General features: G+C 37.5%; 1 protein-coding gene across 6 annotated transcripts in view; it reads left to right on the top strand.

Moving 5' to 3' along the window:
• The window catches only part of LOC115441808 (phosphatidylinositol 3,4,5-trisphosphate 3-phosphatase and dual-specificity protein phosphatase PTEN), a 69,829-nt gene extending 45,387 nt beyond the window's left edge, over window positions 1–24,442 (top strand). The window contains exons 3-10 of one of the 6 annotated variants that reach the window (XM_030166716.2): window positions 6,747–6,888; window positions 9,588–9,686; window positions 10,298–10,482; window positions 11,494–11,719; window positions 12,049–12,146; window positions 12,508–12,646; window positions 16,443–16,503; window positions 18,421–24,442. In XM_030166716.2, the coding sequence (XP_030022576.1) occupies window positions 6,747–6,888; window positions 9,588–9,686; window positions 10,298–10,482; window positions 11,494–11,719; window positions 12,049–12,146; window positions 12,508–12,646; window positions 16,443–16,503; window positions 18,421–18,424 (954 nt within the window). In that variant the 3' untranslated portion in view covers window positions 18,425–24,442. Of the gene's footprint in view, window positions 1–6,746; window positions 6,889–9,587; window positions 9,687–10,297; window positions 10,483–11,493; window positions 11,720–12,048; window positions 12,147–12,507 lie in introns of all 6 variants that reach the window. The other 5 variants (XM_030166717.2, XR_005112183.1, XM_030166718.2 and 2 more) reach the window with 5 other exon arrangements.
• The last annotated feature ends 737 nt before the right edge of the window (window positions 24,443–25,179 follow it).

Raw genomic sequence — 25,179 nt, 5'->3', positions numbered from 1 at the left:
GAGATTTAGAAGAAGAAGTTTTCATGGAGCAACCTCTTGGTTTTATTGAAAAGGGTAAAGAAAACAAAGTTTGTTTATTGAAGAAATCTCTTTACGGTCTTAAACAGGCACCGCGAGCTTGGAATAAAAAAGTTAAATGAAACGCTTTCTAAAATAGGTTTCATAGGAACTCCTTCCGAACCTTGTGTGTATACTAAACTTTTTGGTAAAGAACTTGTAATATTAGGAATCTTTGTTGATGACATAATAGTCTTCTTTAATTCTGATTTGACATTTGACACTGTCAAGAATGATTTGTCGAAATATTTTTCATTAAAAGATCTCGGAATACTGAAATGTTATTTGGGACTACAAGTTGAAAGTGATTCCGAGAGTATAAGGTTGAACCAGCGAAATTATATTCTTTCTATATTAGAAAAATTTAATATGAAGGATTGTAAGGCCGTGGATACTCCATTAATTAAAAAGAATATGGAAAAAGACTGGATGGTCAAGTCGGTGAGTCTTATCCTTATCAAAACTTAATAGGATGCCTCATGTATCTAGCGGTAAACACACGACCAGACATCGCTTACGCCACGAGCTATTTAAGTCAATTTAATACGTGTTTTACTAAAGAACACTGGAATGCTGCTAAAAGGATTCTGCAATACCTAAAAGGTACCCTAAACTATTCATTGGTTTACAGGAAGAATAGAGAACCTTTAAAGGGTTTTGTGACGCAGACTGGGCAAACTGTCCAATCGACAGAAGGTCATACACCGGTTATGTTTACAAGTTAAGTGGAGGTCCAGTATCATGGGAATCCAAGAAGCAACCTACTGTTGCGTTAAGTTCGGCCGAGTCAGAATATATGGCATTAGCGTCTGCCACGAAGGAAGCGTGTTACTTACGTCGGTTTATATACGAGATAACAGGTATACTTTGTTCAGTTAACTTAGCTTCTGACAGCCAAAGTGCCATTAATCTTGTTCGAAATCCTGTACACCACAGCAGGACGAAGCATATAGATACTAGGTTTCACTTTATTAGGGAAAAGGTATCTAATAATATTGTTAAGTTAGAATATATAAAAAGTAACGATATGCCTGCTGATGTACTAACGAAGGCCCTCGGACCTCTAGCACACAAACGATGTGTAGTTAACTTAGGTTTAGAAACTTAATTATTTTATTTATTTTGTTTCTGTCACAACTGCGATTAAGGGCGGCTGTTGGAGATTGTAACCTTCGTCGTGACTTATTATTTTTTATATGTTCTATTTTTAGAACTAATTGTATTTTGTTTGCCATAGTTACTTCTCTTTAGTCCGAAATAAACACTCATGTCAATAACATCTTTTTACTAACTTTATTTAATTACTAAGAACATATACCATATTTACAACAGAAATCTGTAGTCTTTACTCTCTGCCTATCCTTGTGGGATCCTTAATATATTATTATATATGCCAATAATGACTAGAACAATTAGCCGATCATTGTCGGCGAGGAAATATATTTTAAATAAATCGCACAATAATTAAGATTGTGATTCTGAATGTAATATGTCCATAATGATTTATCGCCGTGTGACGGTCTACATACAATTTCCTCGTTTGTGATGACGCAGTTAAGGTTCGCAACCCTTGGGGCCTGTTTCGCGTCGCAGTAGCCTACTCGCCTATAATACGACCAAATACAAAATGACTCTGTCAATTGTCCTCTCAAATATAATAATTTGAGTACTATAACTAGCTGTGTAATACGTTTTAGTGTTACTGATATTACTAGGTTGACAAAAAAAAACATCCAGTTTTGACCCCTATTCCTGTGTTATAAAGGTTATGAAAGAGAACACAGTGCTTCTAGCAGATCATACTGCTAGAATAACTGTAATGAGGGCATACCATTTGCGGTCCCATAATATGCCATTTGACAGCCTTCTTACTAAACATAGAAAATTTTGAAACTGCTTCGTTACATTTCAGTCTTAAAATTATTTCAAACTTGCCGACATAATTATGTCGACTGGCCAGGGATAATCATTTCTCGTCAGTCGCTAATATATGGAGCCCGGATCTCACTCTAATACCATACGGTGCAATTTGGTAATCTTACAATGCCCGTTAAAAAATACATTTTCAACAATAACCAGTATATTCCGACTGTTTTTATCATTATATAAGTAGCGGCAGCGTGTTTGGAAAATATATTCACGAAACCGAGAATACAGAATAGACGTTATCTAACACAAGAGATTCGATGATAATTATTAACTGTAGACTATTTCCATTTTAAATGCGTGGTGACATAATACGTTTGCGTTTTACTCATACACAATACTTAAAAAAGCTTAGTTTTTACTCTTTCATGAGTATCATTTATACAGGGTGTCTTAGAATAGTAAAAAAAAGAGCTTACTTTTTCCGCTTGTAGGTACGCGAAGACGGCGTAGCATATCGAGTAAAAATGTCGTGAGTTAAGATTTATTTAATTTTTAAAATGGACATATTAACCGCCGATTTTAATAAACGATTCCAATCGCTTTTTCGATATCGAAAATAGAACTATTTTTTTGACATCTCTACATATGACTCATGTAGATTGTTTTATTCGCGGGATCGGATCGTAGTTTAAGATTTGAAACGTCGTAAGCGACTTAGTCACAATACGACCAAGTTTTAAATAAACGTACACTATTTTTTTGCATCAGCCTGTATATCTCGCTTCACCTACTTCTGCGAAGGATAACCGGAGGATATCCGCGTGCAATTCGAATTATGCATGCAGATTCTGATGCAAGGACAGGTTATATTGCTCGTGCTCGGCGTTCGGTGCGTGTCACACGGCAATCGATTATAAATTAATTAAATTAACTCCAGATGTGTATTAGACAAGCGTTTAATATTAAAAGTTTATTATATAAATATTTAATGGTCTAATATAATCACTGGTTCTCTTATACAAGATTCTATGTTATATTCTTTAGTAAAAATGTTCAATAATCCCGAACGATAATTGAAAAGGGTACCATGAATTATTGACTTATAAATTTTACCAACATGTTTTAAATCTCGTTTTTCTCGTGAAACAATTAACGTTGGCACATTATTGGTTATTTATTATAAATTTTCCGGTTAAATTTAGATTAAAAGTGGCTATTTGGGAGGTAATAAAATTACCTTTCTTTAATATAACTTTTGCCATTGATAATGATATTATTCGCCATAGATTATTCCACTTTTTGCAAGTTTTATCGTAACCTAAAACTATTGAATCTATAAATTCGTACTATCCAACGCAAAACAATTTTACCATTAAATTGTCTTAATGTTTATATAAAAATAATCTAAATCACCGATCGACGCAACGTGTTTTGACACGGATCGTGTGGTGTCGCCCTAACGAAAGTAGTTCACTATCACACGATGCCAATACTATGTGTACGCCAGTATATTATTCCCACTGATAAGACGACGCGTCAATTGATTCTCGCGATCATTAAAAAAATATTAACTATATAATGACCCAAATTAGAAGTTTCTCGTACGTGCAATACATCAGTGGGTGTACAATTATAGTGTTTATTATAATGCCATTAGAGGAAATGACTGGACAATGTGCGAGGATACATGTAGCTTTTTCTGCATACGAATGTGGATGGATTTGTATTGAGATGTAACTAATGTCTCCGTTGTATCGGAAGGGATTGGATTTTTACCACAACGTGAAAGAATTAAGAGCTTTATGCTGTAACGGGCATAAAATCTATTCAAGTAAATTCTCGCGCGTATTTTAAATATAAAAAATGTCTCAGAATAAATCAATTACCTCCATTGAAGAGCTACTTTCCATTGTTATTAAATTAAAAAATAGTCTATACAGTATTCGTGCTGTAGACACAACCAACTTCAGCAAGTCGGCTTCCCAAATAGTCTAACAAATATTGGTATTAAACCTGTTTACCAACATTAAAAATGCTAGCTATGTCCCGAGCGTAGGTACAGACTTCCACTTCTAGGGTCGTAGTATGCATTAGTCGGGGTCGATTGATAAGATAATGCACACAAACGATATCGACTAATGATGCCTACATCATTGTGCATACTGCATTATCGCACCCTCATTAATACAATGACTAAAGTAATGTGCACACTTTAGCGTCGGCGATCGACGATTTTGTCGCGGCGTGGATATGTCGTTTTGGTGAATTTTGTTCGCGCCTGTTGGACATTGCTTGCGTATTATATGGCGTTTAGGAAATTTCGTTCAATGCGTACATAGTATACTGAGGTTTTGTATCAAGGTCCTAAAAAGCCTAAACGATCTCCGATCAGCGGCGTTGAAAAGGTTATGGTGTAAGGATAAAAGATAGTCGATTTATGAAGCGCCCAAAGCGCAATTAAATTGCCAAACGCCGATTTTAAAAAATCGTATGTGCTTACATCCTTAGTGTTTTATTATAAAAAGGCGATTAGTGGTTCCAATTATATTGTGGTTTTTGTGTCATACGGATTTCAATTATCGACATGGCGCAGCGTCATGAGCCGGCTGTAAAGCAACAAAGCGGAGGTTCGATCCCTAGAAAGAATGTTTCTCTTCTGCAAATAATAGTGAAGGCGTAATCGAGTGGTCGTAGAAATTTTGTAAAATCCTTCTTGTTACAAAATTATTTTGCGTCGATCCCACGGTTATATGATTGAGGGAAGTTTAAGGAAGTATGTGACTTGGTACTCGACACATTTATACCTACAATCTGTTATTAACTCATTAAACACATTATAACTGTTTTATTCTAAGCGACATTCAACAATAATTTTAATTTATTATTTAATATTGCCTTGATGACGTATTTTTCAGAGAAAAAGTTGTGATCCGCAATACTTGACGTATATAGGTAAAATAAATATAGGCAATATTTATTATTATATTTTTATTCTACTAAATATTATTCATGTTTGTAACGATGTGTAGATGACTGTTAATGCATGAACTGCTGAATGAATTTGGATGAAATTAGGCAAACAGATAGACTAAGTCGTGGAACATCGTGTCTTCTTAATGATTGATAATGATGCTACATTTTTTTTTGTGTGTACGTTTATGGATGCCACTTGAAAACTAAACCTGTTGGGTAAAAAAAATGAAGGTCTTTAAATCTCCTTTGTCTAATCGCGATAGTATTTTAATATTAAGAAACATATGCGGTGTAGTTGTATTGCGAACAGCGGTACAACCTTCCAGGTCTGGGGTTCTTTAGCCATCGTTGCGTTAGGTAATATTGGATTTTAATGTATCCTTCCCAAGAGTGAAATGTGTGCCCGATTCGCTTAGGCTCGCTCGATATCACATCGTGCGTACATGTGGGTGCACTAGTTGCGTCTCTGCTGACCCTTGTTTGAATAAAAGCGTGAGTATGTGTGTTCTTAATCAATATTCCGACCAAATATGTCCACAAGTATAGGTAAATTTGATTTTGAGTCAGTGATGTATAACTGCGAGCGCACTGGTTGACTCACAGTAACGCGGTCAGTTATCAAGCTGTAACTGGACGTGTCATCGGTTACAGTTTCCGCATCCCCTCCCCTCTCCCCCCTGTTTTCCCTTATGATGTATTTACCGAGGCGTATGATTTTGCGTCAAGCTATTTGGCTTTGTTAGAGGGAGCTTTGGAGAGTTCATCAGTGGTTACCAAAGGTAGGGCTTGCGCTTGCGCTTTGCTCGACCAATTAAATTAGGTCTAGCTGGGTGCAGAAGTGAAGACTACCGAAGGTTGTCTGGTGGTATTTATAAGATGTAGTTCTACAATATACTACTTTGAAGTACCAGAATAAATATTATAAACATTAAGTTTCTAGGAAAGCAGACATAAATATTAGGGGTGTCTTCTTCGCGGAGTCAGAATTTGCTATTACCGCCTTTATTTATCCACACTTAAAGTTGATTATGGCAAAGAGACACGTGAGTTTAGAATTCTCACGGAAACCAGTTTTTATTAACATTTTAGTACAATAAATTTATTTGTAAAAATATTTTTAATATTAGCATTAATAAACTAAAGACACAGATAGCAAGTTTCAAACTAAAATCTAAGCATAATTAAATAAGGAAAGAAAAATTTTAAGAGTTAATAGATACATATTAGAAAACGATTTTATAAAATGAATATATTTTCAATGCAGTTACATAATGTAACGTTTAAATTTTAACGGGAGTTACAACGGCACGCATTTTTACGTCTGGAACTTAGGTAGCGCCGCGGTCTTCGCCTATCGACCAGACGGGTTTTAGGGTTGGTATGTAACCGTACAAAGTCACCAATAAAGAACCGGCAGGCGGTTGTCGTGCCTCAAAAAAAGGTCGCCTTGCCCGAGGGACTCTCACATTGGGATGCCAGCAAGGGTAGAAATATTTTAAGTTCGTATTTTGTATTTTATTTATTAAAATTTGTAAGTAGTTGGCAACCCTTAATAAAAATTAATCGGGTAGACTGGGGTAGGATTGTCTATTTAAATATTTTTCCCTGTCCAAATCATTTATTTCGTATTTATTTTTTGGTTACCATATACACATATTACTGGGTAGGATAAGCGCTTAATTTTGACATAATTATTGTACATTTTAATATTGGTAAATATTATTACTTATTTTCGAATAGTTATCGAAGATTGCCAAACCGTTTATAGACGGTAGTGTTGTCAAGAAGAATCTATTTCACCACCTCTACGGGTTTTCATCGCTAAAAGCTCAAACCGTCCATTCCAGGTGGCGAAGTACGCGTTCAAAGACCACATGCCGCCGAACATCGAGCTGATCCAGCCGTTCTGCGAGGACGTGCACAAGTGGCTCAGCACCGACTCGAGGAACGTGGCGGCGGTGCACTGTAAAGCAGGGAAGGGCAGGACTGGTGAGTTGACTTATCAGAATTATGACTATGGCACCTTGGGATCGACTGACTCGCGAGTTACTAATATTCATGCATCACGGTAGTCTTGCAAGGCGGTGGTGATGAATTTCCTTAAGACTGTATTGATTGTTAAGGAAGGACAGGACTTTTCACTCTATTAGCAGCGATGCGTGATTGTGATACCTGATGGTGATCAACTTAATAATTTTGATTGTCTAGATATACTGTAAGAGAATGATGATGGGAAATTTGTATTGATCAAAAAGATAAATTATTAGATGGTGGTAGTTTTGTATGTTAAAGCCCGTCTGGGTATTCTCAGACTGACTCCTGTTTAAAGAGACCAACGGAGTGTCTTATTTCGTATTGTAATTGAACGACGAGACGTGCATGCTACTCATCTGAAGGTAAACGATCGCTCATAAACAGTAGCAACACCTACAGAATGAATTACAAAGTGTGGCGCCCGTAACCCTGAGACGTAGATGTAAGTCGCATAATGATGGCTACAATGTTTTTCAAACCGGTACTCAATAGGGCGTACACGCTGCTGCTTGGCGGCAGACATAGACATTGCGGTAGTACCAGATACAAATGGAACCTAACATATAAAAGGCCTAACATCAATAAAAAGATGCATTATGCAAGCACTGTTGAGTTCTTGTTTATAAGCGTTTATAGCCAATGTAAATACGTGTTGCACTTCGTGTTTGTTTAAAAAAGTTTTCTTGATGATTAAGTGGCCTGCATCAGAATAGATGATTTTTTTATTACAAGATATTCAAATATTAAATGCAACGATCCATTAATAATATGCGGAAGTTGATTTTGACTATTTCTTATATTTGCAACTAATATTTATGACATGATTAATCGATTTATTAAATGAAAAATATTGAAAATATATGGATAGATAAATGTCAACTCGAAGATTTATTTTATCGTGCAGTGTTAAACTTTCAAAAATGAATGTTAATGGCAATCTTGGCCAGTGGTTTCCAAAGTTGGCTAGACTACGACCCACCTAATAAAATCTTACAATTTCTAGACTCACCTCTTGGCTGTCATGAAGTTATCTTTAATAATAATATCAGCCCTGTATTATATACTTGCCCGCTGCGGAGCACGGGCCTCCTCTACTACTGAGAGGGATTAGGCCTTAGTCCACCACGCTGGCCTAGAGCGGATTGGTAGACTTCACACACCCTCGAAATTCCTATAGAGAACTTCTCAGATGTGCAGGTTTCCTCACGATATTTTCCTTCACCGTATCTTTAATACTTTATTAGAAATTAATAATTAATAATAACATACGAGTAATGCTGTTTCGATAAGGATTTTAGTTAACTTTCTCGTTCATTATTGACCTTCCGGCTGTCGATCGAACCTCCTATTTTTAGAGCCCACCCGATATTCCCCCGTGAGGTTTAGGTCTCGACCCATTGTTTAGGCAATGCTGGTCAAGAATCTAGATGTTAATATATAAAAAATATTATACCTACAAATAAAGAACACCAATATCGTGTGATCTTCAACACGCTATCAACAAATCTCGAGGCGTCCATTGTCGCTCGCGTTCCTCCGCGAACAGAATATATTAGCCACAATAATATTGCGGATCTTAAAAGTTTACATAATCGCACAATAGGTCGGCGAACGAACCCCGGGCACCTCGCCACAAAGGTTACCAACAAATTACAACAGCACTTAACGTCTGAGGCATAGATGGTCCCATTGTGCCCGCAGCCCTCAAAAAAAAACGAGACACCTAACCGCACGAAAGTAATTGCAAAAATTCTTTACCACCATAATTGGCAACATTACCAGCTTTCGTGTCGAAGTCGTAAATTCGAAAAAGGACCTTTTGAGCCCGCCTCCTTTTTTGTGGCGCGCCTCGCAAAAAACTAGGCCGTTTCGGGCGCGCTGTTATTATTTTTCATACGTCCGTGTGGAAATTTGTGAAGAAATTCTCTTTATTTATTGTGTTTTTGGACGCACGCGAAACGCGGTGCGAGCCGATTTTCTTGATAGGCCAATTTTAGACAATGCCAAAGGACTATTAGCCTCCGCACAATACGTTCTCTTCGAAATATAAATTAGTAAATTGACGCGGTTTTTACCCAAATGTGTTTTTTTTTTTAACATAATTATGCAATTATGTAGATGGATTTCTTTGCCTGTTCTTTCTTCGCTTTAAGTAAGTGCTGGCATGGTAAAATATAATTATTCTTTAAAATTATTCACATGCCAGCTTTCTTAAAGCAAATTTTATTATTAATTTTACTTGACATCCCGTTAATATGCTAAATACTAAACAAGAATATATTTTTGTACCACCCTAATATACGACATACGGTTAAACAAACGATATTCATTTAGAATAACTATGGCAATCGGGAAATAAAGGCAATTGTTGTAACACGTTACACGTAACGTTGCAGGGCCCTTATTCTGTATGATAGTGTAAGCGCGTAACGCGGCCGTGTCATGTTATCTTCGAGAAATGTGCGTGGAATGGTATTCTGTAAGCCAAATCTCTATAGTCCTAAACATGACGCGTTGTGTTGCGCGCTTGTTACGCACTGTCAAAATAACGTGTGAGATAGAGAATAAGGGCCCTGGTACGATATGGTATTAATTTAAAATAACAATCGGAAAATATAGGCTACTATTGTAACACGTTACACGTAACGTTGCAGGTACAATGGTGTGTTGCTACCTCCTGTACAGCGGTCAGATGGCGACCGCGGACGAGGCGCTCAAGTTCTACGGCACTAAGAGGACATTAGACGAGAAGGGTATGATATATTTATTCTTAGACATATCGTCGGTATGTGAATACTGCTAGGCGAACATCTAGACGACTTAGGGTCAGCAGTAGAGGATATCAGGACATGAGGTCCTGGTATCTCAAGGGACCTTTCTGGTCACGAGTTATATCTGTCTGTCTTTTATTGTATATGTATTCCAAATGTGTTATTTATAAGATTTGTCCAGTGCTAGCAGACTTCCTCTCTAGGGCAGATTTCAAGTGTATTCGTGATCTAAGATTATAATATAGGGAATTACATAGAATCAGCGAAGTGCGAATGAATATGAGAAATAGTATACGAATTAAACACGAAATAAGCGTGGCCGATCGGTAAAACGTTCGGTCCTCTTTCCTTTAAGTTTCAAAGACCGAAGAAGTTTCAATATATGAGATACGAGACAGCAATATCTAAATTGATACATACATCTGCTGATATGACAGAGAATATGATGATAGGCTCGCCTCCTACCACATAATGGGATGCAACACACATGGCGGAAAGTGTCTCTGCCTACCCTTCGGCGGATACAGGCGTGATGTGCGTTTGGAGTGTATGAGGTGTCTGGAGTATAATGTGATCGCACATGTGCGTTGCAGGCGTGACGATCCCGTCGCAGCGGCGCTACGTGGAGTACTACGCGGCGCTGCTGCGGTCGGGCGTGCAGTACCGCGCCACGAAGGTGCACGTGCGGTCGCTGGTGCTGTCGCCCGCGCCGCCCGCGCTCAACGGCTCGCACAGCGCGCCCGAGCTCGCCATCTCGCAGGCGCACCCGCCATTCAAGGTATGCACTACACACTGTACACTACGCAACGGCTCGCACAGCGCGCCCGAGCTCGCCATCTCGCAGGCGCACCCGCCATTCAAGGTATGCACTACACACTGTACACTACGCAACGGCTCGCACAGCGCGCCCGAGCTCGCCATCTCGCAGACGCACCCGCCATTCAAGGTATGCACTACACACTGTACACTACGCAACGGCTCGCACAGCGCGCCCGAGCTCGCCATCTCGCAGGCGCACCCGCCATTCAAGGTATGCACTACACACTGTACACTACGCAACGGCTCGCACAGCGCGCCCGAGCTCGCCATCTCGCAGGCGCACCCGCCATTCAAGGTATGCACTACACACTGTACACTACGCAACGGCTCGCACAGCGCGCCCGAGCTCGCCATCTCGCAGGCGCACCCGCCATTCAAGGTATGCACTACACACTGTACACTACGCAACGGCTCGCACAGCGCGCCCGAGCTCGCCATCTCGCAGGCGCACCCGCCATTCAAGGTATGCACTACACACTGTACACTACGCAACGGCTCGCACAGCGCGCCCGAGCTCGCCATCTCGCAGGCGCACCCGCCATTCAAGGTATGCACTACACACTGTACACTACGCAACGGCTCGCACAGCGCGCCCGAGCTCGCCATCTCGCAGGCGCACCCGCCATTCAAGGTATGCACTACACACTGTACACTACGCAACGGCTCGCACAGCGCGCCCGAGCTCGCCATCTCGCAGGCGCACCCGCCATTCAAGGTATGCACTACACACTGTACACTACGCAACGGCTCGCACAGCGCGCCCGAGCTCGCCATCACACAGGCCCACCCGCCATTCAAGGTATGCACTACACACTGTACACTACACAACGGCTCGCACAGCGCGCCGGAGCCACCATCTCACAGGCGCACCCGCCATTCAAGGTATGCACTACACACTGTACACTATAGACTCGCACAGCGCCCGAGCTCATTGTATAATGAGTAAAGTTGATTTTGTTATGTGTTGCAGACGCCGTCGGGCTGCCAGGAGGTGTCCCGCACGGAGACGGGGCTGCGCGTGCACCTGACGCACTGCACGCCGCTGTACGGCGACGTGCGCGTCGACGTGTACAACAAACCCAAGCTCAAGATGGGCAAGGAGAAGATGTTCCACTTCTGGTTCAACACGTTCTTCGTGGCGTCCGAGCTGGCCGAGGGGGCGCAGCGAGTGACGCCGCTGCCCGACAGTCAGTACCGTTAGTTACGACATTATCGAGTATTTATTTGCAGACGGTACCTCTAGCACGGTATTTGCGTTATGGTTGAACAGCGCCACGTGAGCGTATCAGGAACTAAAATGCAACAACAGCGACATAGGCGCGTGTAATCTTGGCATGATAAAAAGCAAAACTACAGATCAGTTATATCAAAATTTATGGAAATCGGTAGCACGAATCTTTATTACTGTTTAGGGTTGATGATTATAAAGAAAAAAACGTATAAAACCTTATTTCGTCAATATATAAAAAATATGTATTTTGAGTTTATATATGCTCATATCACAATTAATATTTTGTAATTTCAGGTCCCAACTTGGAAACGTTTAAACTGACATTAAATAAGTGGCAGTTAGACGACGCCCACAAGGACAAGCAACACAAAAATTATAGCCCAGATTTCAAGGTATGGAATTTAGAATACCATTTTTTCTTTGTGAAGTTATTATTAGTCCTTACTTTTTTTACTTAAATGTTTATGCGACTCATTTTTTATGTTACATTTGTCTTAATTCATTCTTAATGTTTGACAAACATATTTGGTAAAATTGATTTGATATTTAAAAATCTTTTATTTCACATTTGCATTCGGATTGATTACTCTATACCACCCGTAGTAGCCTTTCCAGGATCCGTCGGTAAGAGTTATCATATGATACAGATAGAGGCACGAGTCGTGAGCACACTCGTAATAGTTCGGTTTGGCGTCCAGCGCGCCAACGTTCGTCAGTGGTGAGTTGTGTAGTGACGTGTGCGCGTGTGTGCAGGTGGAGCTGATCATCCAGAAGATGCCGGAGTCGTCGCGGTTCGTGGCGCACGCGGAGTCGCGCGCGGCGTCGGCGGCGTCGTCGTCCGCCTCCTCGTGCTCCGAGCCCGACACCGAGCCCGACGCGCACTGGGACTCCGGTGAGCACGCGCGGCCCCGCGTCAGGGCCTGTTGGCGAGACTTCAGCGGACGGTTCGCGGACCACGGGCGCCAGCGGACCGACGGCGCCTAGCGACTGTCTGTCCGTCTCTTGTCTGTACCGGCGCCGATGTTGATTACGCTAACGTCACCTGGCGCATGTTAACGAGATTCGTCGAATCCAGCTCGAGACCTCGTTCAGGGTCTACCCCGCGAACTGTTCACACATTGATCCTCATTAGTCGCAGGGTGAATTTGTAAAGTGCGGCAATTGTAGTCTATCGATAAGTGACGATTTGCGAGTGATGTCAGCTATTTTATCGATAAGTGCGGTAGTGTTGTTTATTTATGATATTGTGTTTTACAAATTCATTCTGTAACGTTTTCGATAGTATCGACCTGCTTTGACGGGGCCGGAAATTGTATACAATTATATTATTATAAATCGTGTACACTCTCGTAATAATAGTTAAGTTCGGATAGGTGTTCTACGTGAAAAATATACGATAGTAAAGCCACTCGCACACAATGCATAATCGTACACTAGGGATTCATCAACTATTTTTTTTGTGATGTAATAACGACTGAAAAATGCGTATATTGTTATAATATTCAAATGCTTTAAACTTTTGTGCGATAAAATATTATCGATATTTTAAAATTGTAATATGGATTTCTGGAAACTGAACAGTGCAAAAGTTGCTGATGATATTAATATAATTGAAAGCAATCATTTGCGCTAATAAGCTTGAGTTTCGTTTCATATGCTTTCTTATACGTTTAGTATAAGACATTTTCATATGGGACTTGTAACATTTACGTTACTTGATAGTCAAACATGTGTTTGATATTCATAGATTACAAAGCTTACCAAAATCGTTATTTAAGTGATGAAGACTTACAAAATAATATCGATTTATTTAATAATGCATCGTAAATGATTGTCAAGTATTGATGAATCCTGTGAGTGTTAAAAACAAAGAAGAGCTATCTTCATAATTCTTCGAATAAAAAATACATTCATTTCTATTTATCTATAACTCTATAATATGATCTCATGTACAACGAGTTGTCATCGTGTGCGAGTGATTTTATAAAGGTTGTGCAAGATATTATGGTGCAGCAATAGATGTGGAATGGATAGGATCGAACATTTATATATGGGTTCCAAGAAAACTGGCAGGAAAAGTGATGGCAGTTAATATTGACATACATATTGAATGTATGGATGAGTATTTGTGTTGAAATAAAACTACTTCGTGGATTTTATTGGGGTTTTTTATATTACAATTTTCTCACGACGTATTGAAGACTACATACAGCCTTCGTGGTTACGGGACGTACTCAAAAACAGTGATAAGATCCGCCAAAATAGGTTTATCTCTGTCTAGCTCTCGTAAACGTAATAAATCAATATGAGATTTGTGGTCAAAATCTCAGGATGTGATTGAAAATTGGTCTAATTGTTTCTGGAGAAATACATTGTGGTTTTTTTGAGTAATTATTATTATTATTTTATTAAAATAACATTGAAATTTTGTTATTACCGTCTAGTTTTAGTTGAATTTAGTAGCCACATCGACAAATACTGAAGATAAATTTTGCATAGCAATTTATAACGGTCGATATTCTCCACAACATTTTGTATGTATGTCAATTATAGGCGTCTACTTTATTATTATGAGTAAATAGTTTTTATAATTAATTAATTATGTTTATCGATTTTAAATAGTTATACTTAGATAATGGGAGGCGAGCGTATGTTCGTATTTGCGATGATCTCTTACTAATAACGAATTTTCGATATGATTCCGTGGTTAGATAGCGCGTCAATATTCCGCGTCTATACAATTTCCATTTTATTCATATTTTCTATATAATATAGTGTTTTATTCGTCGATAGTCGATAAATAACAGTGTTTGTACTAAAAAGTGTTATCGATCGATCGATAAGTTATTTTCGAAGCATGTTCTTGTTAGCGTCATATTTTTATGTTTTAAGATTGTTATTGTTTTTTAACGAGTCGATGTTACACACAGTTTATTACAGACACTGTGTAAATCAAGTTTCTAGGTTTTTCCACTCTCTTTCTTTATATAATCTAGTCGCACAAATGTTTTGGTGTTGAAATTTTCGTTTATGAATTTTGAAGTCCTAAAAATATATCGATACCCAATCATCACTATTGAAGGAGTAGGATTGTGTGTAGGCAAATTTTTAACACATTATTATGTGGAATGGTCTCTGTGTGTATGCATTTTTATAATCGCGATCATATTTATATAGTGGTGTGAAAAATATCGATAAATGGCCATGATTCCAAAGTAATGCCATTTTGTGAGAATTATATAAAAAGAACTTTTTTCAAATTTTAACATGATATTTCTCGATATTTTTATTTCCATTCAATAACATACGGTAGAGGCGCTTAGTGGAGTATTTAGTTCACCAACCAATTGTTTGTCATATTAACACAAAGCACTAAATCTGATGTTGATAATCGGTGAAGGAAGCTTGAACTTTCGGGTGTCATGAAACCTTATCGATACTTTAAAGTTTGCGATACGTAAATTTGTCGAATAAAACGTCGTATCGACTCTCCGCGTCACGTTTATTATAGTCAATTTATCGATAGACTCAGCGTGTGAACAAAAACTTTTTCCAGGAATATCTTTTTTTTTATCTCAAATTTTGAAAAAGTTATTGATTTCCAGCAGGTCAAATTTTCCGTCCCGATCTATTTTGTTAACTCTGATTTCGCCCATATGGTCTTATATGTGTGTGTATGTGTGATGAAATGTCTAGAATAATGTGTAGCACGTATTAAAATAGGGTAGTTGACGACAAACAATAATAGCATAAATATAAATATAAATAAATAAAATAAAAAACTCAATAAGTTCAGCCATAATTTTTATTCAAACAAAGCATTTAATTGATCCAATATTTAGGAGCGTCTGTCCTGTTCTAGCAAATGTGTTTTGATCCAAAATTAAACAGCATTAAAGATAGATGTTATTTTCATGCTGTTTTCTCTCTAATATCGATTTTCTTAATTCTTCTATCTTTTATTTTTTTTTTATTTTCACTTTGAATAAGTGATTTATTTGTTTTTAATATTTTGATCATACTGTGTCAACTACCTTATTGGAGAACCGTCAGTAGTAGGTGGTGGGGTGTAAAAGTCGGTACAGAGCAGGTTTTTATCTGGGTAGAGTGAGGTTGGTGTCTTGAGGTATTTTTTATCGATGTTTCACTAATCGATACTGCACTTGACGTTGAATTGTTATCGATAGAATGTGCATCTCGTATCCTGAAGGTAAAATTTCGCTCAACCCTGAGATCGGCTCTGTACTCTATGAGCGCTTGTAGAGTTATCTGACTTATTACCGAACTGTTACTGCTATTGTATGCAATCTTTTTGTTCGAAAAATGGTATTTTCTAATTTACAAACCACGTTATATTTTATTTTCCATAATCTATTTAAGAGACGGAAGTCTATAAGCGCTCCTTCTATAATGTACGTTTCTCGAAAGAATATTAACCAATAAATTGTACGAACGCAAATAGTTCATGCAATTTGTTGACAATTTAGTATCGTTAAACGTGTCCACTTGTGGTAGTATAGACGTCGACAAACAACTTGACCGAGTATGCGAGGTCTGTGCGGAGTGAGGGAGACGGAAGTTGCTTTATCTACCAATCGTTCGGTCGATACGTCGTACGGACATCCGATGGGTGAAGTTGTTTGTCGACAGCTACATGTGGTTGTGTAGTAACCGTGTGGTTGGTGCAGGGCAGATGTGCGAGCGCGTGGGCTGCTACCGGCAGCTGTCGCCCGACCACTCCAACAACACGTAACTATGCGCACGCGCCGGCGGCCGCGCCACTGCACGCCGCGCCGAATCTATCAATATTAATTAATGATCACATGCTATTGAGCTGTAGGTGGATAAGAGCTAAATTGATAAACCATTATGTAAAATCTGGCTTATATTCGTTCTGTAGAACGATATAGGCAACATCTGTATTTCATCAAATAGGCATCTACTTAAATTTAGCCTATAAAATCAAATAATCTCAAAAACTTAGTTGAACGTAAATTCGGTTTATCCAAAAAGTATCAACTAATTGACTATCCATGTTTAATTCTTTGAGAAATACATTTTATTAAAAAAAGAAACAAATTAGCATATTTTGTTGGATAAAGTATCGGAGTGCGGCGTGTAGTCGCGTGGTCGCCGGCGCTCTGAGTTGAAGCACGTTTGTTGCGTTTAGCTTGTCACCACATTAATGCCGCCTCACTGTTTTTCGTTTATAGCTAATTTCATCGCTTTACACGCAGCAGTTTATAATTATATTATTATTTTTAATATTAGTATTTTTGATGGACTTGCAGAGAGTGGAAATTGACTATCAATTTTTAAATATCATATGTATAATAACAGTTAAAGAAATAATTTACATTGCATCTATTAAAACCTTTGTGTATGATGAATGCTCCTGATTTGCACTCTCTGGAATTTCCAATGAAAATTAATTACCAAATTTTTTCATTTCAGAAAACCATTCATACTACGCCTATATGTTTCATTATTCTTTCTGTGTTTTATGTTTCTGTGTTGTCTTATAGCTTGTTACGATGCGAATACAATGAATTTTTAGGTCACGATAAAAAAAACAAAACATCGATATATCGATAAAAATAATCGTGTTCGTAGAGTAACGACTGTGCTGTCATTCGCATGCATTATGTAATGGTGCTGTACATACTTATTTTATCGACATCTCTGGTTTTATTCAAACATATTATTACAGCAATATTGCATATAGTTTTTAAAACCATGTATTGACTGGGCAACAATTGCAAGACATGACGCTCAACATGTTTTTCAACTATACGTGTATCTTTGTACGGGCAATTTGCTATTCCAAATATGACCCTTATTGTTTATCGTGTATTGCGCATCAGGAATTGCCTAATGAATACATGGTTTTGTGTACATGCGACTGTGTATAATGCCGGTTGCATGGAGCCTTATTGTCTCCCATCTGTGTGGATTGTGTTATGTGTACATATCAAAATTCACAAAACTCATGGACATGGGCGTGGCATATAGTAATTATAGACGTTGCAGTGTGCTATTAAAATTATATATATTGAATTGCGATTTTGGCAGACACTGCCGTATGTTTAGATTGGCAGGTAATTGTCATTTATAAAACTAAAGATTGTCAAGAATTCATATGTGCATTGCTAGTAAAAAAACAACTCAGACTTACAGTTTCAGTTGAATTTAATATTTAAATCGAGGCAGTTAAAATTCAAATTGTACTGAAAATAAAATCGATCTAGATATGGCAAAGTTTAAATTAGGATCATCAGTATTCAGCCACGCCGATGTTCACGCCACCTATTTACGTACCTAACATCATTCGCTATACATACGCTTGGCACATATGAAACGCATCACACATGCCACATGCAGATATTACCGACGTACAGACCGGTGGCTAATGTTTGCACGAATATATAAAAAAGCCACCGAGTGTTAACGGTTTATATCGAATTTTTGGGCTTGCAAATTTGGGCTTCAATGCCTTATATTATTTTGGTAAAAAGAAAAGTAATATTAAATTTTTGATTATTTTAATATAAAAAGGAAGTTAGTGTTTTGGTGTGTTAAGCCCAAAAATTCGTCGTTGAAGCACGATATCTGTGGGTGGCATTGTCTGACGTCCACGTGGTTGACATGGGTTTCTTACATTTTCAGGTGAATCCACGTACTTGTGAGGGTGGCACGTGGGCTCGGTGACTCACAACTCACCTGTATACATAAACCCTCCGCTTACACACCTCCTCCCCCCTCTCTAACTCGGTGCAAGACGATCCGGAGCCTTAGCATAGTGATGTTGCGAAAACTAGTGTTCTATGTGTGTCTAAATTGTGTAGAGTTTTATCGTAAGAGGGTTGTGCCATTGCCGCGTAAGGACGCGTCCCGTGACGAACGCTGCCGCGCGACCACACATGTGATATAAAGTGTGCTGAATGAACTATGGAGACGTTGTCATGGTACTAAAACATCGATATCGATGTCCATTTATTTTTCACTTTTCCTCCGCAAGCCTTCGACTGTAATATGGATGGTCACAAGGTATGTTCGCATCTATGTAAAACGTAATTCTTATGACTGATATAAGTACATTATTTTCTGTGTACATTACTTGTGAAGAGCTGTTGTTTTTTTTTTCATGTGACTGTCGATACAATGTATCGACTGTCGTTTCGGGTGTGTAGTGCACGATTCGTTTTAAATATACTCTAAGTTTTTTTTAATCGAGCGCAATGTCGCGGATTTTTTTGAAGGATTACCATCTTGGCGTCACTCGCGTGTCGTCGACTTATTTTGATAGTCCATTGTGAAAGATCTTTTTGAAAAATCCGCGGCGATTGTTACAAAGAAAAGTATAGAGTAGTATGCTATAGTTAGGTACCGGCCAGTGTTGAAGAGATTCTGTCGCGACGAATGAATTTTATAAAATGTGGAAATGACTACTGTTCGAATTGGAAAGAGAAATAATAATATGTTTATTATAGAACATCGTATTAATTTTTATGTGTACATTAGAATTCAATGTGAAAATCACGGAAATTTGGCGGGTGTGTTGTCGCATGGTTGAATATGGCAATATTGGGCCTTATTTAGATTTTGTTTGAGTATACGATACGGCTATATACTGCACATAAACTCTCTAATCTCGCAGTATTAATCGATTTAAAATCGGATACTTTGACAGCATCGCATTATCTATATAGAGACTGCAAGCCCTCACAGACTGCAGAACTTTTATCGATAGAGTCCAGTTTTAGATCAGACTCAGTGCTGTACATCACCGAATCGTTATATTGTGAGAACTGATATTGATAAAAAAAAACTAAATTATCGATTTAAGAGTCTGTACTAATATTCCTTATAGTTACAGTATGAGGACTTATCCCGATTAAAAAGTCGGAACTATCGACTAAAAAGTCTGTACTCTGCAAAGGCCCTGAAGGTTAAAAGTGAATATCGTTCCCGACAGTGTACCTGCCAGGTTCCCGTGAATAAATCGATATAACTTAGTGTTTCTGGTTACGACTTAAAATTGTGAGAAAACATAATAAGGAACCAATTTCATGGTGGTGCTCTTAATTTTTTGTTTTATTCTTCGTCAAAATATTAAGAAGATAAACTTTCTATGTATTCAAATGTACTATCGATCATTCGCGTTTACTTATCGATAATGTGACGGTAAAAAATAATGTATTATTTTCTGTGGAAAATAATGTGAGGTTTGTGTTATGCTGTATTGTGACAAATTCTTTTTATCGATTTAATTTTATCGATACATACGTTCTGTTTTTAAAACTTTATTCGATATTTGAATTTCCATTATCGATACGTAAACGCGAGCGTCATAATATAACGAGTCGACCAACATTACCCATGCCAACGAATTATCAACCAAAACGTAATAAACGTTATCTATTCACAAACCATCTCTATTGAAATCTTTTAGTTAATATCCTTTTATATGTTAATTGTAAAAGAAATACAATGCCGTATGCGCGAGGCAGATTGTCCCACCAGCTTAGGTCCCGTTGAGGACGAATATTTTTTTTTTTTGTATATTTTCAAGAGATCTCATTGACTGCAGTCATATTTGTTTTAGGCTTTGGGTGGTCATTCTGGGGGGGCTTTTTCATATAATCGATGTTTTTGAGATATTATCCGAATTTTACTAACATAGTGTCATTTTAAATTGAGTAAAATGTGTATTTTATTTTTTAAAATGGCGCACATGTTTGACGTCATAATTCTCTGTAAACGAATATAACTGTGTGTAAAAGTTCTCCCAAACGTTCCACCCGATATAAAACTGCTAAAACACATTTTGTTGCATAAAACCGTTATTTTGTAAACATATATGAAGGCCTACAGACACCCGTTTGTGATGTAATACAGATAAATTGCGTTAAGTGAATAACTGCGGCCTTATGTGTATGAATACAAATGTATTATGAACTGTATGCACCGAGTGGGTCACACTATGGATGGAAAATATCAATAAAAAATTGCAACAGTGCAATTTTTGTTCAATTATATTATTAAGCTTTTTTCATGACCCGACCCCTTTTATTTTTTACTTCTACTATAATTTCTTGGCAAATTATTTTCTGACATGTATAATTTCTTTTTATCTGTTGACTCATTTTTAAGTGAAAAAAAAAAACTTTTTTCTTATAAAAACTGTTTTTTTTTACTGTTTTAAATGTTCCCTTTGTAGTGTGAACCACTTCGGCACAGATATAACACGGTGTCCAAAACAAACGGAGAAAATAATTATTTTTAATTGTAAATATTATTGTTATGATACATAGTGGTTATTTGAGATCTGTTTTCTTCATCATAGTTTAGATAGTCGTGTTGCAACCGAATCGGCTTCTGACCGTCGCGATTTCGGTAAAATCTACACATTACAACGAGGCGAATCGTCCGAAAAGAAAACTTTTGTCGAAATCGCGACGGTCAAAAGATTTTTTTGGATGAAAGAATTTTATCATTCTGACAATAGTTACTTAACTGAATGCATGGCTGGCCCATGCGCGAAATAATAAAAAAAAAACATGTGTAACTTTGGAATCATACCATTATTGTACGCTTATTTTTGTACGTCTTCAGTGAGAAATAATTGCAATAAAGCCTATTTTCCCATAGCGGCGTATTCGAAATAAAGGCAAAGGATTGGCATCCGATACTCATGCGGTCGACATGCGGCCCCTTTGCGACTGATGACCCTTCCCCCTCTGGAAGTGGCGACAGCATCAGGCCGAGTTCTGGACTCGCGAGGACTAGAGTGGCCTTAGTGACATTGTAAAATCTCTTTTGGAGTTGTATTTAGTGGTTTTGGTTATGGTATTTTTTTCATATGTAGTGTTCAGCCACGCTTAAACTTATTCGCTAAGCAAATGGTGTTACGTGAAGTCATTTAGTACAAGCGCGTAGTGCCACATTTGACTACGTTGTCTCTGTGGAGACGTATTGTCAATTTGTTAAGCATAAGATTACGCTGTAGGCCGAACCCGAAGTTTAATAATCTTTATGAAAAAAGTCCATAACAGCCATCTGTGGTATGAATTCACACCTAATCCGTTTTATCTATTTTACTTTTATAATTATTAAACAGTTAAGTCACTCTGGTCCCCGCGGGCTCAGTTATTCGTTTGTTTCTATGACGTTTTGCGAGAGTTGAAGGATTATTGTGATAAAGTGGCTTGGTAGTTAGCGGCGGCTCAAACCGATGCGGCCTGAACACTGGTTCGATTCCCGAGCTTGTACCTCGTTGCGGCTGGGTCATGCGTCGTATCCAACGGGAGCATCATCCCGTTCAGTTCCTATACGACAGCGAGATTAATGACCCGTGCTTAAGTCAATTAAATTGGGTGATGTGGGGTGATTTGAGCCGTCAGCGGGGATGAGAGAATTCGAAAAAAATGTCATAAGTGTTGACCGACTTGACAATTCACAACGTCAAAGTGTTTTGCGAAAAAATTAACTCTAACCTTTATGGCGTTTTTATTGAATTCTTAAGTTAGCATAGTAAGGAATAATGAATGATTAATGTTAGTATAGATCGTGTTTAGATAGGAATTATTAACGTCATAGAAATGAAAAAAAAAAAAATTACAAAAAATTTAAAATTTGTTCGTTTAGGTTATATTTTTTAAAATTTCTTTATTGATAAGGAAAAAGTAGTCACACTAATACTTCCAGTTTGTTCAAAATCGAAAACAATTTGTTTTTTTTTTTAAGTGTCATGAATTTGTTTCTTTGACTAATTAGTTTGTAATTTTTTTATGGTATCGCTTTCAGACGAAACTTAATTTAAGCGTTTTTGGCTCACATTCACGATTTCCGTGCGTCGTTTGATGTTAATTTTATTTTTGTCCAAATTTTTTCTGTAAATAATGTCGAAATTCTAAAAAAAAATTGAATAATGATTTGTGCCGATCGATTTTAAGTGTAAATGTTAAGCAGCGAATTACAATCTATTTGACGTCCGGTTTTTAATAACGCGATATATATCATCAAGTACAAATTTAGAACTTTAGTTTGGACCGTCTCGTGCGGACGGGAGCGGGCTAAGTCATTTAACTTATTCTCCCGATATGAATGATATTTTTAAATGTAAAGAAAAAAACCAGCCACCTTTAGTATTAAAGTAACCCCATTCCAGGTAGAAGTTTTGACGAATTGTTTTTTTTTTATTTGTTTACACGCGATGAAAACTCGTTATTGGTTCGCTCGACCTCCCCACCACCACTTCCCCCTGTCCCCTCATAAAGTTTTTAGCTTTAAAGATTGTTGTTTGCCTTACAAAAAAATGTGATCTTATGACGATTATACTTAAAGGATGCCGCAGTGCGTCGCGGCCGTGGGACGTTTGTGTCGTGTTTTATGCCATATTATACATTATACTAACTGGTATTTCTGTTCCGAGTCTTGAAAAATTGTCTTCGTCTTCTTTAAAACTGATTTTTGTCTCAACTGTTTTATATGTACTTTCACATTTAAGATTACGTTAAAAGGGTATCCCACCTTTAAAACTCCATTCACAAATTATCTAAACATAACTTTTCAATTCAATGTGAAGTTACCCTCATTTGGGAATTGAACACAAACGCCTCGCGACCGCGACGAATATGAAAGAATATGCCTTTATAATGATAACAAATTGAATTATGTAATATTGTAAGATTTGACAAACGTGAGGTGCGGTAGGCTCTGTGAAACATACCGGTCAATTGTGGGCGCTGAGGGGAGAGATTTACTGAGGCGGGTTTGATTTTAGGTGAGAAATTGTAAGGTATATTATGGGTCGTTTTGACTTTGCATACGACGGAGTAGCATGCTACAATAAGCTAAGAATCAAGCCTGTTTATTATATAAATTTAAATTAAACTTAAAAAATAAATACCCACATTTGATATCTTGGTCAAAAAGTATTAACAAAAATTTTAATCGTAACTGAATAAAATATTTCCATGTTTTTAAATTGCAAGAAACGTATAAGCAAGTTAGCTCATGACAACTTGTTGGGTAATAAAGCGCTACGCGAGCAAGAATGGCCTATCTGCGAACTTCGCTACAAAATTCCATGAGACTGAAATTGTTAGTCAGGTGATTGATATATTTGCAGCATTAATAAGAGTATTTCGAATATGATTTGTTTCTGTCGACGTTTTTTACAAGTTTTATAATCCTTTTTGAATTAACATTTAATATGTCAGTTAGACCATTCTTGCCCCGATGGTTTTATTTCTTTTATTATCCCTTTTTCTATCCGTACTTGTTACTAATGTAAAAAAACAGAATGGATGAAAAATTACGCTAAACCTTACACGATATATCTGCCAACCGCCTTCGCACGTAAATTGTATCTCTTAAACTATAATGTAAAGATTTTTCGAAACGATTAATCGTTTTGAAAAATCGTATTGCTAACAGCAGATATATACGCCATTAATACAAGTAAAGCTCTCCCCACGACGTTTTTTTAAGTTATTTAAGGATCGTAAAAAATTCTTAGTTCCACAATCATTGTTATAAGCAAAAATGTAAAATTGTTTTATCTTAGTAAGTAAAAGATCTCATGTCTTATTTCTTTTGTTTTGTCTTTTTTATATTTTGAAGAAGTTCGGAATAGTCGAGTTGATTTAAAGACAACCAATGTAAAATATATTGATGTACATAATTGTGTTGTTTTATTTGAAAACTGTTGGTAAGTGAAACTTTTATTGTTGGAAACTCGTTACCCTTTCTCCAATTTACCCTTCTCTGTTTTTACAGTTTAACAACGTAAGAAACCTACGCCCGTATTCGTAAACGTTATTTATCTAAGCACGGAGCATTTCTGTGATAACGGGATAGTTTCAATTTGTTTAATTATTATTTTATTTCACAAATAACTTTTATCTATTTATTGGAAAATAGGTCCAAGATACAAAATAATTATTCGACAGATAACTTATTGACGATTATAAATCAATATAAATAATATGAGGGTGAAAGGGACAAAATCTTTTGTTTTACCAAATTGCTAGTAAGGCTTGTCCGTTATTCAATTTATCCATTGGCCAGTATTTGCAAAAGATTATGACGCAAAAGAATGTGCGCAATGGCAAACTTATTTCGAATGCGCCCCAATAGCTGTCGGCAAGCAACTTGAACACACTACTACGTGGTAGGTTTTTTTTTTGTAAATGAAATGATTTATTTGAATCCGTAAAATGTTATACATCATTTAGATTCCGTCAATATTAACTCTACTACCAGTTCGGAAAGCAGTTTTCACCAGAGAAGAACGGGCGAGAAACTGGTGTTGCTCTTTTCAAAATCAGTTTAAGGTAAAGACTACATACAGTACATGATAAAGAGAGCAGAGAGGAAAAATACATTTGTTTTTTTATTATCGTTAGAGCAGTTCATTTA

This window comes from Manduca sexta, chromosome 10 (assembly GCF_014839805.1).
Source record: "Manduca sexta isolate Smith_Timp_Sample1 chromosome 10, JHU_Msex_v1.0, whole genome shotgun sequence".
NCBI lineage: Eukaryota > Metazoa > Arthropoda > Insecta > Lepidoptera > Sphingidae > Manduca > Manduca sexta.
Note: the sequence above shows the minus strand (reverse complement) of the source record. Positions and strands in the feature narration are given on the sequence as shown.